The 18,249-nt window shown below is 36.6% G+C and overlaps 1 protein-coding gene across 1 annotated transcript in view; it reads right to left on the bottom strand.

Moving 5' to 3' along the window:
• HEATR5A (HEAT repeat containing 5A) overlaps positions 1 to 18,249 on the bottom strand; it is a 111,437-nt gene that overhangs the window by 73,977 nt on the left and 19,211 nt on the right. The window contains exons 9-13 of the mRNA XM_065402944.1: positions 16,069 to 16,319; positions 9,608 to 9,719; positions 8,514 to 8,666; positions 4,691 to 4,790; positions 3,175 to 3,284 (exon numbers count right to left, since the gene is read on the bottom strand). Of these exons, the coding sequence (XP_065259016.1) occupies positions 3,175 to 3,284; positions 4,691 to 4,790; positions 8,514 to 8,666; positions 9,608 to 9,719; positions 16,069 to 16,319 (726 nt within the window). The remainder of the gene's footprint in view (positions 1 to 3,174; positions 3,285 to 4,690; positions 4,791 to 8,513; positions 8,667 to 9,607; positions 9,720 to 16,068; positions 16,320 to 18,249) is intronic.

The raw sequence follows: 18,249 nt of genomic DNA, 5'->3' as shown, positions 1-18,249 counted from the left end.
TGCAGGGTAGGAGCCCCAGCCCCACGGTGATTTACCTCTCAGCCAGCTGTTCCAGGCACCCAAAACAATGTGCCTGCACTGCTAGGGAGGGGTGTGTATGATGGCTCTTGCGGCATCTCTTTGCTTCCCTGTCAGAAGTCATTTTTTTTGCGTGGAAGCAAAGAAATCTGCATGAATTCTGTATGCATGCAGTGGCACAGAATTCCCCCAGGAGTAACAGATATTACATACAGCCCTCCCCCAATTTAAGAGAACATTAGAGTTGCAAAGTCAAACATGCAAAAATTAGGAAATATGTTTTCCTGTGCAACCGTAATGATACAATCTTTAATTAAATGATCACATACAGTTATTACTCATTCAGTGGCATTGAACTTTCTTAAGTTTTTAAAAAAGCAAACTGAGGAAAAACTCCATCATGTGGAACTATATTGATGCCTACATAGTTCATTAGTATGATTGGGACCTTTAGAGTAACTGGCAGCAGCAGTAGACTGTTATCCTCTATGTGGACCAGCCACAATGGGACGGCACATACATTTGACTTTTTGATCCTGTTCCCCACTTGTCCCTACCACCCAGGCCTTTATTAATTCACCCCTGCTTCTACATATATAAACTTCAGTGACTAATTAACATTCTGGATAAATGCCATATTTGTTAACAAAGAATGAAAACCTCCCCACTTTCAATTAAGGCTTACACTCACAATATACAGATTCTGAGAGACACAGAAGATCTTCAATATAACCAGGGAAGTTCAGATATAAAAAGCAAAAACAAAAAATAAAAAACCAACACCATAAGTCAGTGTTTCTCAAACTGGGTGTGCCGTACTGGACGCCGCTTTCAGCGGCTTCCATTGGCCTGCAGCGGCGAACCGCGGCCAGTGGGAGCCGCGATCAGCCGGACCTGCGGACGGGACAGGTAAACAAACTGGCCCAGCCCGCCAGGGGCTTTCCCTGCACAAGCGGCGACCCCAGTTTGAGAAACACTGCCATAAGCCCAATTCTTTAATAATTTTTTTCAAATCACCCTTCAAAGGGCTACCTTGCATTTTCTAGCCCCAACCACCTGTCCAGGTATTGTCTTTTAAACAATATTATACCAATGCAGAACAACTGAAAATTGAAAGAGAGGAGATAAGGTTGATCTATTTCTAAGTGTTCATCTTTGTCTCGTTAAGAAAAAACAGAAATGAATGAATGCCTCCCATTTCACAACTGGTTTAGACAGCACTACACAGGAAGCATAAAAAGGAGGACAAGAAATGCCATTATGGGCTGCTTGACAAACAGTATTGTTTTCAGACCATACAAAATATACAGAAATATAAAAAACAAAAAGAAAACTATGAATTGCTACACGTTTCTCATCCTTCGTGCTTGCCTGAGCCACGAAAAAAGGAACACAATGCAAAACAAAAGTAAAATATCACCCAGGACTTTCCAACATATAAAACTGGTTTATCCAGAAAATATTATACATTACACAATCACATTGTTTTCAGATCTATTTAATTAAAAAAACAAAACAAAACAAAAAAACCTCTAACATTTCTATCAGGAAATATTAAACAAGCAGCATTTGCAGAGAGGTATTATAGAGAAAAATCTATCAGAAAGAAAAGTGTCTCTGTAGTTAGCTTCTCCGTAAAACATATTTTGCTTCATTAGATAAAAATATAGTTAACTGTATTAAAAACCAAAGGACTTTGAAAATAAACTCCATATCCTAACTTTATATTCCCATATTATTGTGTTCCAAGTGGATGAACAGCTTCAGGACAACAACTGTCAGGAAGAATTACTTTTATATATTTCTTCTGCATGAGCTCAAGACATAATAGTTTCAGGCTGTTTGCAGTGTCTTTAGCAATGTGACTATTGATTTGAATATGTCTTTTGATGCGTTGTGTTTGTTAGTTCTAGATCGCTGCAACATCAACGTGGGGTGGGCACTGCGCTTGCATCACTCTATTCAGACCTAAACATGCCAGATGCTATTACATTGCCTATTTTTCAGTTGCATTAAATAATCCCCAAATATTACAAAGAAAAATAAAATTTTAATTCTATAAAGCTTTGCTCCTTCAGTAAAAATAATGAAAAGGGAAATAAGTAGCTCATCTTTTGTCTTTTTAACTCCATTCACAATTGTGTATTATACTATGTCTCCAGTATAACAACTTAAAACGAGATGATGATGATTTATCCTTCTAAAACTTTGGTTAGCTGGTACCGCTCGATGGAGCAGATGATATTAAGGTGAGAAATCCCTTCAGGATTTTGAGGTCACAGCAAAATGCAGATGGCAGGGAGGTGAATGCTCTCCTCTGCCCTGGAGAAACGTCCCACTCTCCAGCTCTCAGTTGCCAAACACTCCAGCTCTACCTTCCAGGTCACTAAACGACTGTTACAATGAATGTGTGTACTTTCCACACTTAATTCTGTTGCAAACTAAGTTAATGGTAGCATTAAAAAAAAAAAAAAAAAAAAAAAAACACAACCCTACACACAACAGAAATAATTCAAAGATAGAAGTTTCAACTGAATTAATTAAAATGAGCAGTCTAGTACTAAGCTATTCAAGCTATTATTGACCTTTATCAGGTTAAAATGCTGCTAATTATGACTTGCTATGGAAGAGTCAGTCTGTTTTAAGACTTCGCTATTACACATTTGAGGTAAAATTTAGCTCCAGTAATCTACAAGGCCCAGATTAATATATTTGTAATGTAATGGTCTAGTCAGAGTAATTCAAAGTAAATTAAACCTATTGTAATAGATGTGCAATTTGTTTATACTGCAATTATTCCTCCTGGATTTACTAATTTTACTTTTCAGTGATTCCTATCAGAGTGAGTAAACTCGAAAGTTAAATTAAAATTATAAAGGTTGCCTATCTTCAATTTTCTAGAAATTCAGGACAAAATTCTGGCTTTCTAATAGAAGGAAAGGGTGATCATAAACATTTAAGTGTGTTGCAAACAGGAAACTGAAAACAGAGTGGCTTCAATGCAATTCCGTGAAATGTGAACTTGGATGGGCATTTCAGAAAAAAAGATGAAAACAAATCTTGCTAGCTGTACATTTGTTATTAAAGTGAAAACTCACAAATGAACCCTTAGTATTTTTCACTTAAAACTGTATTTCTTGGTAAGAAAATACATACCTTCATAAGTCTTTGGGGGCAATAAAGCCAATAATTCATAAAGTCTGTGCCTGTAAGTCATTGATGGTGTTTTTAAAGCATTTCCATACATTTTATGTATTGAAGGGAGCCTTGAAAAAATACAGAAAACACATAACATATGTTAAAGAGAGATAAAGAGTTATGTAACAATTTTCCGTTATAGATTTGCTTTAATTTGTACTGTAATTCATATTCACTACCCTTGAGGCTACATACATGACAGATGCTGCCTAATTTGCAATGCCAGCATACCAACAAGCAGCTTACATTTCTATTAACTCATAAAACCCTGGTTTCCTATTCCCAAGCTGTATTTTCATGCACTATTATAGACATATATAAGCTTTTATATTGTATTGTACTTTACATGTCTTTCTTGCAGTTAACCTTTTTGTAGTTTTGTCCCACCATGGTCTAGCTGACATCCAAAAGATATTAGACATTAATGTTCTAGAGTGACAGAACAGTTAAAATACTGAACACAAAGGAGGGGAAAAGAACAACTTTGATGTTGAAAAACAGCATAAATACAAAAAGTGTCCGTTTATAAACCATTTCTGTCTCTAGATTAATTTTACACTGTGTATATATTTGTTTTACAAAATGGAACAGATGCACACATAAATACTATCCCGCTATGTGTATAAAGAGCACACAAAAATGTTATCGAGGTATGTGCATAAACAGGAAAATGTCACTATTAGTGTTGTACTTGATTGCAAAAACAATAAAAAATAAAAATACTGCAGACAAACATGGTGTCTGATAAAAATTAACAAAAAAAAAAAAGTTATTTCATGTTCTGTTTCTTAGCATGACATGCAACACACAAGACACAGGGCTTGTCTTTAGAGCCCCGTGCAGATACAAAATTTGTATCTGTATCCGCTCTGCAAAAATGGTCTGTAGATATCTGCAAATTTGTAGGGCTCTACTTGTCCTCATTACAACAGTTATCTTGAGTAACTGGAGCTAGCCTTGCTTGAGTGAGAGCATGAGTGACCACAGTGAGAAACACTCAAGCTACACAAAGTGATTTGATTAGCATCTGAGTAATTGGATTAGCCACTGAAGAGTAATTGTAGCTTGAGTTGCTGCATCCCCACTGCATTATTAGCTCCAGCATCAGCTGTACTGGAACTTCAACTTCTAACCCTACAGCCCTAACCCTCACCCACGATGGGCCAGCTAGCCTGATCTTAAGACACTACGTAACATGAGCTAGAAATTTGTGTGTGTGTACATGAGTCGATTTAGGCGCACAACTTGAATTATAGCTTGAGCTACCAGTGCAGTGAAGGCAAGCCCATAGTACTGTACCAGTTTATTTACATCACTGCTGTAGCTTTTGTACTCTGTAAGATACTACTTTAAAAGTCTATTGATCTGTCTAAACAATCCATTATATCAGGAAGATACCTGAGGAATATTCTACAGCACTTTCTAACATAAAATTACAGCTTACTTTTATTTAAAAACTTAATGATGCATTTACCGTGTCAATAAATCAACAGCACATGGGAGGGGAGGAAGTAGTCTCTGAATAACTTCATCAGTAAGAAGACCACCACAATAGGAAACAAAGGTTTTGATAGCTAAAAAAAAGAAATGGGTAGTAACTTAGTAGAATTTATTTAACTGAAAATTACACCCAATTATCTCATGGCTCATTTCAAAATAAAGCAAATAGAGAAAATACTTATAGCACTATTGATCTAGGATTTTAAAGACAAATAGGAAAAAAAACTGATTAAAATGGAAACTGCACATTTTTAGCACCTCTAAAAGTCAGGCCACTTATTTTGGCAGCATAAGCTGCATCTCCACTGGGGGTGGTGATAACTGGAAATCCCTTTCTAGAGTAGACAAGGCCTTTCTAACTGACCAAGTCACTTTCAAAAATTCTTTTTTACACCTCCATCAAGTTTGACTAGAGAGAGAAAAATGTCCAATATATTAGTATTTAAAATTCTAAAGTAAATAGCTTCTTCCCCAGTCAATGTGTATTACCAAAGATTCTCATTCACTATTTAGTTACATCATTTTGCAATATTATTTTTTTTATTAATTTTATTTGAAGCAAAGCACCTAATTAAGTAGGCTTACAAACAAATAATATTTTGTTCTGGGAAAACATTTTTAAAGGACATGAATAAAATCCAATCAAGAACACACAACTCCCAGGTCATATCTGTATCTTATAGCTTCATCTTGCACATTTCCAAGATCTAACCTCTTCTCTGTGCCCATAACACTAAAAATCTTGTCCAAATCTGATAATTTCATGTGTTGCCTTCTGTTATCTCCGCCTCTATGTCCTTGATGCCTGCAACCTTGTCCCCCTTCAAGTTCATTCAAAATGCAGCCACTAAGATAATCTTCCTGGCTTGTCATTTGGACTACATCAGCATTCTCTGTAGCATTCTCCACTGCCTCCTTTTCCCACGGCATCAAACACAAACTTCTTGCTGTCACTTTCTAAACGTAGTCCTAACTAGCGCTTAAAGTGGTCTGAAATAAGGGAGCTTTCACCATTCCCACATCTGCCCATCCCCCTGTCTAGCAATTAATTCTGATCCTCCAGCTCCCCCATCAGTTTTCCTCTCTGCAGTCCCCCATCTGTTCTATCTCCACACCTGTTTTGCCCTCTCCAGACCCCATCTGTTCTGCTCCCCAGCCTCACCTTGGGGTTTTTCATCTCCCAGACTCACCTTGGGGAAGCGGGGAGGGGTAGGGGGGAGGGAAAAGAGAGCTCCACCTGCTTCTTGTTCCCATGAGGTGGGTAAGTGGGAAAAGCAGCCAAACAGATGGTATTAAAAATGTGCACCCCTCAGCAATACAGGCTTGCCTCTTAGAATTTTTATACCCTGGGCCTGCAGGTTATTTTGACCTGCTGCACTTTTAAAGCACTGGTCCAAATCTACCGATTCAACTTATCACTCATTATTTATCATTCCTCGCCTTTGCTCTGCTGCCAATGATAGCCTCAATCACCCGACTTCTCCACTTCTCTGACAAGAACTTGCATTGTTTTTCCCATGACTTTCAAGTAGAAGAAACTCCCAGACAAAATCTGTATAGCCACCACCAAATTCTTCTTCAAAACGTCTCTCTTTAATAAGGCTGTAGATTAATCGCAGTTAATGCACATGATTAACTCAAAAAAATTAATCGCAATTAATCATAGTTTTAATCGCACTGTTAAACAATAGAATACCAACTGAAATGTATTAAATATTTTGGGTGTTTTTCTACATTTTCAAATATATTGTATTGTGTGTTGTAATTTAAATCGAAGTGTATATTGTTTTTTATTACAAATATTTGCACTGTAAAAATGATAAAAGAAATAGTATTTCAATTCACCTCATACAAGTACTGTAGTTAATCTCTTTGTTGTGAAAGTGCAGCTTACAAATGTAGATTTTTTTTGTTACATAACTGCACTCAAAAAGAAAACAATGTAAAACTTCGGGGCAAGAAGTCCACTCAGTCCTACTTCTTGTTCAGCCAATTGCTCAGACGAACAAGTTTGTTTACATTTAGAGGAGATAATGCTGTCCTCTTCTTATCTACAATGTCACCCGAAAGTGAGAATAGGCATTTGCATGGCACTTTTGTAGTCAGCATTGCAAGGTATTTACGTGCCAGATATGCTAAACATTTGTATGTCCCTTCATGCTTCGGCCACCATTCCATGTTTCCATGCTGATGACGCTCCTTAAAAAATAATGTGTTAATTAAATTTGTGACTGAATTCCTTGGGGGAGAATTGTATGTCCCCTGCTTTGTTTTACTCACATTCTGTCATATATTTCATGTTATTGCAGTCTTGGATGATGACCCAGAACATGTTGTTCATTTTAAGAACACTTTCCCTGCAGATTTCACAAAACGCAAAGAAGGTACCAATATGAGTTTTCTAAAGATAGCTACAGCACTTGACCCAAGGTTTAAGAATCTGAAGTGTCTTCCAAAATCTCAGAGGTATGAGGTGTGGAGCAAGCTTTCAGAAGTCGTAAAAGAGCAACACTCCGATGCGGAAACTACAGAACTCGAACCACCAAAAAAGAAAATCAACCTTCTGCTGGTGGCATCTGACTCAGATAATGAAAAGGAACATGCATCAGTTCGTACTGCTTTGGATTGTTATCGAGCAGAACCCGTCATCAGCATGGACCCACGTCCCCTAGAATGGTGGTTGAAGCATGAAGGGACATATGAATCTTTAGCGCATCTGGCACATAAATATCTTGCAATGCCGGCTACAACAGTGCCATGAGAACGCCTGTTCTCACTTTCAGGTGACATTGTAAACAAAAAGCGGGCAGCATTATCTCCTGTAAATGTAAACAAACTTGTTTGTCTGAGCGATTGGCTGAACAAGAAGTAGAACTGAGTGGACTTGCAGGCTCTAAAATTTTACATTGTTTTATTTTTGAATGCAGTTATTTTTTGTACATAAGTCTACATTTGTAAGTTCAACTTTCACAATAAAGAGATTGCACTACAGTACTTATATTAGGTGAACTGAAAAATACTATTTCTTTTGGTTTTTTACAGTGCAAATACTTGTAATCAAAAATAAATATAAAGTGAGCACTGTACACTTTGTATTGTGTTGTAATTGAAATCAATATATTTGAAAATGTAGAAAACATCCAAAAATATTTAAATAAATGGTATTCTATTATTAACAGTGCGATTAATTGCATGATTAATCACGATTATTTTAATCATGTGATTAATCGCAATTAATTTTTTTAATTGCTTGACAGCCCTAATCTTTAATAATGTGTGTAGAAAACTGTACCCTGATAAAAGGTAGGCAGGTGGTGAGTTGTGAAGCCTGCTACTCCCTGGCTAAGAAGTGCAACCGCCCCATTATATTTGTTACCCCATCATCCCCACCCCAACCTAGCCCACGTTTATTTCATCCACCTATTATATCTTGTCTTGTAGAACATAAGCTATTTGGGGAAGAGACTGTCATTTATCAGATATTTGTAAAGTACCTGGGATAACAGGGTCCAACCTGATTGAGGCCATTAGGCATTATTGCAACATAAATACAAAATAATAAAAAGATTAGCAACAGTTATTACATAGGTTGTTGTTTTGGAAATATAACACATCAGGATGAGAAAAAAAACCCACCACCACAAGTGTTACCGATATAATCGTACAGACATACACACACGCAAGCAGCGTCTGTTATGGAGGTAATTAAAAACAAGCATAAATTCTGCATTGATGTTTTTCTTTGTCGTCTGAAGGACAAATAATCAAAGAGAGAGAATATGCTAAACTTTGCTTACCACAGAGAGCACCAGCACGGCCTTCTAATGTCACTTGCCATGTAAATGAATCTCCCCGACTCCTCTCTGTTTCTAGATCTTTAGGAGATAGTGGAAAGACACACTTCCATAGTAACAGCATTCTTGGGAGATAGTGCTGGACAACAGCAGGACCTGTAAGTTTTAACAACAGTCAATTACAAATCTGAGAAACCATAAAGGTAAAATATTAAATCAGCTCACCTATGTTCAAAAAGGTCTGTACTGTTTCCTTCACCCATTCTTGCATTATTCCTTAACCTACTGCCACTGTCCCCCATTTTGTACAGAACATGCCCACTGCTACTGTTAAGGTTGTCTCTCCCAAATTCATTATAAACCTGTTATTTAGCTTTAGCCAAGTTTTGTCATATAGGGACTCAGCTGAGGAACACCATAAAAGAAAAAAAAATTCATTTGGTGGAGATGTTCAGAAATGCAAAATTTCTGGGCACCTCTTGGTATATAGAAATCTCTCTCTTATCAAAGGGAAATAGAGGATTGGTGGACAGAAGTAACAGGTTCAAATGCTGAAAGGAGAATAGGAACATGCAAAGAGACACAAAAAAACTTAGTGAGGGCTTCAATAATGATTTAAATATCAGGGTCATTACTCTGACAATATTAAGCATGATTAGAGTTCAATAACATTTCATGTGCCTGACAGAGTCAGGAAGGATCTTGATATTCCCTCCATCTTGTATGCATCTTGATATCCTCCTCATCTTGTGCTGACACATATTATACCAATCAATTCTGAACATTTACAGGCATGACAAATTTTACTGGACTCATCTTGCAAATTATCTTTAATATTTAAGTAGTATTGGTCCAATCCTGCCATTGTTCTGAGGGCAGAGCTCCCACTGAGTTAATAAGAAGTTTTAAGGTAACAAACAATGCTTTTATGCATCTTTTCTTATCAGAGATTTAAATTTATGTTAATAATTTTTGGATTTTTTTACTAAGAAATATTACAGGCAAATGAAGGACCACAAGTATTAAAGCTAGTCATATGGATTTATCAAAACACATACTTTAATTTAGTCTTATATGTACTTTTAGAAACCTATTACCTAATGTCATTAGAGAAGCTACCAACAGCCATCCAGCCTGCGTTCGTTGTATTGAAATGCGACTATTTTGAGAAGCAGAACACAATAAATCCTCTGCTACTGTCATGATTACCTATTCAAAATTTGAAAAACAAAGAGCATCACTACCTTTGTAATTGTACACAGAAATCAAACACAACTTAAAGAAAAAATGCAAATGATTATTTCTAACAAAAAAAATTGATTTTGCCCCCAGTGAAGTTATGTGCAAATTTCCCTACTTATTTCAATGGGAGCATGTTCATGTCAACACATGAATAACAAAGCCTTATGAGAAACATAAGCCCCAAAAGAGAGGCTACAGGACTGAACTATTTAGGGGACAGGTTGGCGTGGTGTGTAAGCAGATCAAGAGAAATTTTCAACCTGTCCCCCAGTACAGCAGGTTCACTAGGGCCCTGGTACAATGCCCTCCCTCCCACCCCCACTGTGTGCAAGGACAAAAACGAAGTACCGCCCTCATCCCACTTCTGTAGGAGTAGTACTACTCCCTATTCCCAGGGAGTCTCTTCCCCACGTCTTGGGTTGAGATCACTACTGAATAAGGGACTGCAAATGAGGGGGACAGTCCTTTTAACCCTCCTCCCCCTGCCTCACAATTATACTCAATCACCAATGAAAAGAAATAAAAATCAACAGTGCCTAGCACAATGGGGTCCTGGTCCACGACTAGGGATCTTAGGTGCTACGGTAATACAAATAACAAATAAATATAAAGCCATGGGACCAGTCTTCTCCTTGGTTGAGCTCAATTTGAGAGCTGTAATTCCCTCCACCCTTCTATCAAGATATATTTCTTTAGCATTACTATTTAGCCCACTATATGCTGGGTATTCTCCAAAACCTAAAGAAAGGTCCCTTCTCTGAGGAACTCACACTCTAAGAACGGGCAAGTAGACAGAGGTCATGGAAAAGGGAATAACAACAGGCAATTTATATACAATGTATATACATATAAATTAGCTTAACTCACTACAGGCAGCATAACGAAAATAGGGTCTTTAAAAGGGAATTAAATGTGGTCATGACAGGGACCTTGCAGATGAGCTCAGAGAGGTCGTACCATGCAGAGGGGGGTTGCATTAAGAAGGCGCACAGAGGATGTGTGAGATTCTGACAAACAGGTGGACAAGGCCCATCCCCATAACAGTTTCTTGTCACAGGAAGGGAGTCATTCTGACCCCAGCAGCAAGAGATGAATGAAGACAGGACTTTGGTAGTGCTGAGTGTTAGTCCAGACAGAGAACAGTAGTACTGCTCTCATGGCTATCTCAGTCTTCACAGGAAGAGTTCAGTGGAGATAGATGCTGCTATTAAATAATTTTTTCAACACAATTTCTAGAAATACCTAACTCTAGTTATATGTTCCTGAGTAGGGTGCCATTTTGCTGCTACACTCCAGCAGGATATCCAATCTCATGAGGTAGAAAAGACTGCTCAGTGGTTAGGGCACTAGCCTAGGACTTGAGAAATTTGAGTTCAGGTCCCTGCTCTGCCACATACTTTCCGTGGGACCCTGGGCATGTGACTTAGATTTTCTGTGCCTCAGCCCCCAAACATACAATGGGAAACACACCACTTCCTTATCTCACAGGGGTGTTGTTTAATTAAATACATGAAAGTCTGTGAGGTACAACCTATGGTAATGGGGGTGTGTGTGTCATGTATGTACCTTAGACAAATAAATAGGTAATTTGACACGTAGGAAGTAAAGTTCAGTAAACGGGAAGGATGGGAAAGGCAGGAGATTTTTTGAGATTTGCTGTAAGGTAAATGTTGTTATTTAAGTACATCACTTAGTTTATTTATAGCTTAATATACATAATATTGTATATTTTTAAGCAACCAAATAGAACATATCTTTCCACAAGGCTTTTCAAATCATCTGTGTCACTCATGCTTTCCATATATTGAATTGCATTTACTGTATTTCACATTATGTCAGAGACTGTCAAGACAAGACTTCCAAGTACAGTTACAATTAATCAGCATCAAGGTAATCATCATAAAAGCTTTATAATGTACTACAGTTTTCCTTTAATTTGCACATTTAAAAAAAAATCCATGATATACTCAATGAAACGAAAACATTAATTTCTCAATTCCATAATACTAATCTAAAGCTATACATCAAGTAACATAATCTGAAAGGGTGTACATTTAAAACAAAAGAAAAGAACAACCTTCTAAAAATGACACTATAAAAAAAAAAACAACCTCTCACCCCTCACAAACCTCTACTGAAGTTATCAGATGAATGACAGGGGTCATACAACTGGCTTCATTTAATTGTGTCTTGATTTCTGACAGTATTTCCCTTCATGCACCAATAGCTGAGACTTATTTTTGAGGTATTTTTACATGAAATATAAGCAATAATTTGGAATGTTAAATATATGCTAATATGCTACCTGTTTTGCTTCATCTGATCCTGCAATTTTAACTTCTCTCTCTCACAAGAGGGAAAAACATTAATACACTATAGCTGCTATCCAGAATACTAAATATTTGATACTCCCTTTTCCCAACTGCTCTATTTAGACTGGTCTCTCTGAAATTTGGCAGCTTTCCTGAGATAGAATGGAAAACAGCTACTATAACTCTTCTATAACTGGTACAGAATTTTTTTTGTTCTGTTCTCCCCCCACCTCACCTAGGCCAGGCCATCTTACTTTATTTCTTAAAAGAAATCTTTGTTAAAGTGTTGTTTTCCAGATAAATTGCAGTCTCTCTTTTATTCTACTTGGGTATACAGTATTTTAAATGGCGCTCTTAACTATTAAGTTATTAAGCTATTCAGGCTATACTTAGTTTGTTCTCTCTTTTCCCCAACCTCAAGCGCTTTGAGTAATCAGCAAATGAAGTTTTTAACATCTAAGAATGTTCTCCTCCCCAGTCCCAAAAACAATCCCTCCATCACCTGGACTTAGGCTCCTAAGTGCCGAAGTCACTTTTGAAAATGGGACCTAAATTCCTAAGTCACTTAGGAACTTTTGAAAATTTAACCCATTAATACTGTATGCACTACAATACAGCTGTACAGTTAGTGGTCAGTAATACTTAAGAGATATCTAAGATTAATTTCAGGTGAAGAGGACTATTGCCAATGTAGATAGAACACATCACTGGACACCAGCAATACCAGGAGGGATGAGCTGGCGTGCCGATGAGAAGTGCAGTCAGGAAAGTAACAAATATTTTCCTCATGGATTGTATTTTCTAAATGGACAACCAACCTAATTCTCAATTACTGAGGGACAATCTCCATCCATTGATATATTTTGCTTTCCACAACCAAATCTCTGTACAACTTTGCATCATGAGTGATGTACCCGAGTATTCAGATTCTAATACCTAAACTGTATTGTTAAATCTATTCACCTAAATTTGGGTTATTTATGATTATGTACTCTATGTATATTACTTTTAAAAACAAACTTTGTATTTGTGGATAATCTAAGCACTATGCCCAGATGTACAGACACTTTTCTCAATATATGTATTATATAACTTTTTTAACATTAGCTTTAATAAAAATTTTAAATCTGTTATCAAAATGTACCCTTGACCTTACTGTGGTATAATATTAAGTAAAGCAACATCTCTGCATCTTTATAGGCATGCTCCCGCTCCCTGAGCTTTGAAACAGAGGGCTGAAGAGGGGGGAAAACGAGAAAAATGACTCTCTCAGATGTGAAAAAGAGAAAGCTGACATTGGTGCTGTACCATATTTTTCTGTCTGTAGTTCACTAAGAGGACAAAGCCTTTCTTACTGATGCAAAACAGTCTCCATCACAAGATCTTTATTGCCTCCGGGTTAGATCACTGCAATATGTTCTTCTTGGGTCTTCTCACAAAGGCCACTCAGAAACTTCAGCTAATAGAAAACAGTATATCCTACCTCCTTAGTGGAGTAGATTGGTGTGAACATGTTACAGGTATGTTGATATGAGAAATTAATTATAGTTTTGTGAAATTCTATCAAATGGCCTGAACAGATGTAACTGGTGTTGGAATTAGTTAAGGGTTTTAACCATCTTATATAATTTCTACCTTGGACTAGTGGAAGTTTTGGCAGAATGGATATATGGATAAATAAAATTTTATTTTGTACAGTGGTTAGTCACCTAAAGGCATAGGAAGGTGTTAACTCAATTTAGTCGGTGGTAGGTGAATGTCCATCCAGGAAAATTATAAAACAGTGAGCAAGGCAACAGATCTGTGGATGTACTTCCAATTAGTTTTTATAAAAGAAGATCATTTTCTTTGGCAAAACCTAATGAGCTTCAGTTGTATTGTGGACTAACACAGCCTTTTCTTACTCAACAATGCAGTTGTGATGTTCATGGGAAAGGGGCAAGTAATGGTAGCCTGCCAATTTAAGATACTTGCAAGTCAGGCCAGGGTTACAGAAGCTTTAATCTTCAGAGAAAGTTTTACTGGCTTCAAACAGAACTGACTGATTTACAATTCTGAAAACATAACTGGTCTCAAGAAGTTTACTCTCAAATTACAGTCTCCCTCCTCTTTCCAATTTCTCTAAGCCAAAGCTCTTTAGAATCAACCTTCATTCCCAGAAGCAATAGTGATATGTGGTGGGCAGACCTCAATCTTAATGCAAAAATATTCATACAATTATTATAACTTACATTAGTATTAGGTTGTTAAAAACTTGTTTGCATCATTATTGAATGAATATTTATAAATACAAGTATGTTATAGCCAGGATGCTTGAAAATATAACAATATCTGTTAATTTAGTTACTTATATTCAGGCTGGTTAAAGAAATTCGAGGTGGTGTCTGTTTCTGTCTCCCACGGGTAAGCAAACATCCAGAAGATAGCCCCTCCTTAGCCATAAAACCATGTTTATTAGCTCTAAGAGTGTTATTCAAACTCAGGAAAGCTGCATTTTAAACTTTACCTTGCTTTAACTTTTATACTATTTTCCTTTGTATTATATATTGGTTATTGAAATTTGTGCTTTGTACAAAATATTTAATAGTAATCTAATTGCTGTAACAAATTGTAACTGTAAGTAGCTTAGGTCAAGAAACAGACCTTAAGAGTGTCTTATGTAAATCAGGACACCAACTAAAACAAAAAAACCTGACTGGTGTAAAGTCATTTGTTTTTTTCATCCTCACAGAAAAACTTCTAAGTAAACCCATACAAAGAATTCTAGAAGTATTCTTGCTTAAATGAATTTTATAATCTCTATAAACTTCATTCAGAAAAGCCTTGAGGAAAAACATTGTAGTTGGAAATATTTTATTTTTTTTGTTTATTTCCTAAATGTTCAAGTGCCAAACACCTGAAATGCATACTTGCAAATTTGTTTGCTAAATGAAAAGCTCTTAATATCATTGCTATTTAAATGGTAAAACGTGTTATGCACTAACCTAAAATTTAATGACCTTGCTAAACTGATTGCTAATGAAAGAACCCATTTGAATATAGAGTATTTATATTAATGGGAATTTAATTAATTAATTACTGGCAGTGCTCAAGCAGCTCACTCACCCAACTCAGGAAGATGAAGAATCATCTCTAGAAAAACTGTAAGAAAGAATCAACAACTTCTTTTACAGCTATTTAAGCTAAAGACTTTTTATAAAGTGATTTAATTTTAAAAGACTGGTTTGAGAACAAAAAACTTTATATAAAAGGAATGTTTGTAAATTTTGAAAATAGAATTTCATTTGCTGTTGAACTCTAATACAACTGATGGAATATCTCAGAAAATGAGTTGAATAAAAAGAGAAAAGTTAAACACTAACTTTTAAGTTATCTGATGCTTTCCCAAACAAAGGAAGTTAGAAATCTTGCATATTCATTAAACAGACTGCATACCTCAGGAGCTGAAGGCGTCACCTAAGCAAACCCCAGATGCATGAAGCCAACAAGTGACTGCAACCAAGTTTCAGGCTTGTTTAGACTCAAAGAGGTGTGTTTTCTTATAATTTAATGGAAATAGGAAGGAGAAGAGTATAAAAAAGGGGAGTACCCCTCACATACACACACTGCTAACCTGCTTAAACAGCAACTTACCCTGTCCATCTCTATTCTGTAATTAGCAAAAGTTAGCAGACTGAATATTTACTGTTGTTACAATGCCATGGATCTTCTTTGAAAAATCTGCGATTCAGAAATGTTACACTACCTGATCAGTGATTTAAATGACTAAATGTATGGAGTAAAGAAAATAGCATTATTGTGTGTGTTCTTAGGGATCCTTTTCTTCCTAATAAAATAAACTACTACATCAATATTTTGAGAAAAAAATATTAGTGTTCTAATCATGAGATTTAAAAAAAAAAAAATCAGCGTTGTAATATCACAACTAAATAAGAAATACATTTGAGACACTTCAGGAAGGAGCACAACAGAACTGCTTACAAGTAAATTAGTAGGATCATTACCTTCCCTTTTCCATGTGGAATTCCTAATGGGCAGTGTTTTACTGCTCCCAACAAAGCAGCAACAGCAAAACTATATCCAGTCACTGCTTCAGGGGAGGACTTAAGGGCACTAAGCCGCTCGATGCAGCGATCCAAAAGTGGAGACACATAGGATGGCAATGCTACAGCAATGCAGCGTAGACACCAAGCTGCTGCTAGTCGAACTGAAATACTGGGATGAAGAATAACTGAAATTACTGCATCCAGAACCCCTGAAAGAAAAAATAAATATACTTAAGACATGGACAAAGCAGTCTGGCTGATGAACAAGGTAACTGTCTAAAGGCATGCATGTGTATTCACTGAGGGATAGTGAAGGTCACTTTTTAAGCATTTGCTAATCTTTAAACAATGAGAAGCACAAATAAGAGAGATTTCACATTAAATGTCATCAATCTAAAATATTTTATTACTTTAAAAAAGTTAACCCAGCTGAGGAGCAGTTGGATGAAACTAAATTCTGGAAAGATTGAAGTGGTGCTGTTGGAGAGAGGAAAAAACTTACAAAGCGGTCAAGGTTTTTTGAAACACCACCCTGGTCATTAAGACAACCTGCAGCCATGGTGTATATCTAGACTGTACACTGCTAATGGATACCAAAACAGCCAAAGCTGCAAAAGAATGCCCATTTCCATCTACAGACAGCAAGAATATTACACCTCCTTTTATAAGATTCAGACTTGGCAGCAGTGATCCATGCACTTGTGACCTTCAAGAATGATCATATTAAGTATGAAGCAGCTGACTTCAAAAGCTATAGCTACAATTGTTTCAAAACATAGTCCTTCTGTTCAACAACTAAAACCACAACAATCCAGCTGTCTGTTCTCTTCCCTGGCTCTCTGTAAAGGACTGGATTAAACACAATGTTTAAATCCTCTTTGAGACTTTCCCCAGGTACCAGACAGACTGCTTCACCTTGCTTCATCCTGAACTTCCATGACAGCTACATTCCATGGAACTATCAACCCAAAAAGTGTTTGAGGAAGAGAAAGAATTTGCTGAGCAATTGGCTCCAAAATTTGGAACACATTCCCAAGAGAGGAGAAGGACCCCCAACCTCAGAGCTTTGAGAGTTAAAAGCAAAAACTCACTTTTGATTTAGCTTTTCCACATAACACCACAAAAAAATAAAGTATAAGAAAATAAAAACCACCAGAGACCAGTTGCCCCTGCTGCCTGGAAGGGGATGGGGGCGCGGAGGGAAAGGGGAGAAAGAGAAACATGCCTTATGTATACACTTTAAATGTGTACCTTGAGCGACAGTAATGGGCACTACATAAGAACCTAGACAGATAAACCTACCTAGATTATATTTTCTTGAATACAAACATAAATTCAGTGAAAACATAGGTAAGTGCTTCACTACACTAGATCATAATTGCATGTACTTCAATTAGTTCAATGCCTATTCCTTACTGAGAAACAAAGTTGATTGAAACATGAAACGTTATTCCTACTTAGTGTGGTTTCTGTTTAACACATCCCCTCCACGTCATACTGGTCTATAGCGACAATGATATAAAATCCTGATAGCTTCTTTATGGCCTATCTAGTCCAGTATTACATTTACAAATACACAATTACTTCTTTGGACAAAAGCACTAAATATACTATGCTTCTGTATGTGTAATTTTTCCAGGAGCACTGAGATAACACTAAATTATCAACCCAGACTGCAATATCAAACTCAACATTTCTTATCAATGTCATCCTATTTGTACCATTGTTCTAATACATTAAGCAAACATGAAATGTCTACAAAGCCCCTTGGTAAGTAATTACAGGCCTGACCCAGCAAGTAAATCCATGCAGGCAGACCAGTGTCTCTGCATGAATAACAATACATGGATGAGGCCTATAATGGATGGATACCAATACAGCTCTGCATAGATACCAATGTCCACCTGCACAGATCAACTGCATGATTGGAGGTAAAATATATAACAACAGATCTGGAGTAATGATTTTTAAATCAATAAAGCAAAATAGGACAGACCACTCACTAAAATGAAAACATAAGAGAATAGAAATTTTTAGTTATTTAACTTTGGTCAAATATATTTACTGAGCACATTGCACAGTGTGTGTGACACTGAACTAAAAAGACAACTCTTACCCTAAGTAGTATATACTTTCAAT

This window comes from Emys orbicularis, chromosome 4, assembly GCF_028017835.1.
Source record: "Emys orbicularis isolate rEmyOrb1 chromosome 4, rEmyOrb1.hap1, whole genome shotgun sequence".
Lineage (NCBI taxonomy): Eukaryota > Metazoa > Chordata > Testudines > Emydidae > Emys > Emys orbicularis.
The sequence above is the reverse complement of the archived record's forward strand: the minus strand, read 5'-3'. Positions and strand labels throughout refer to the sequence as shown.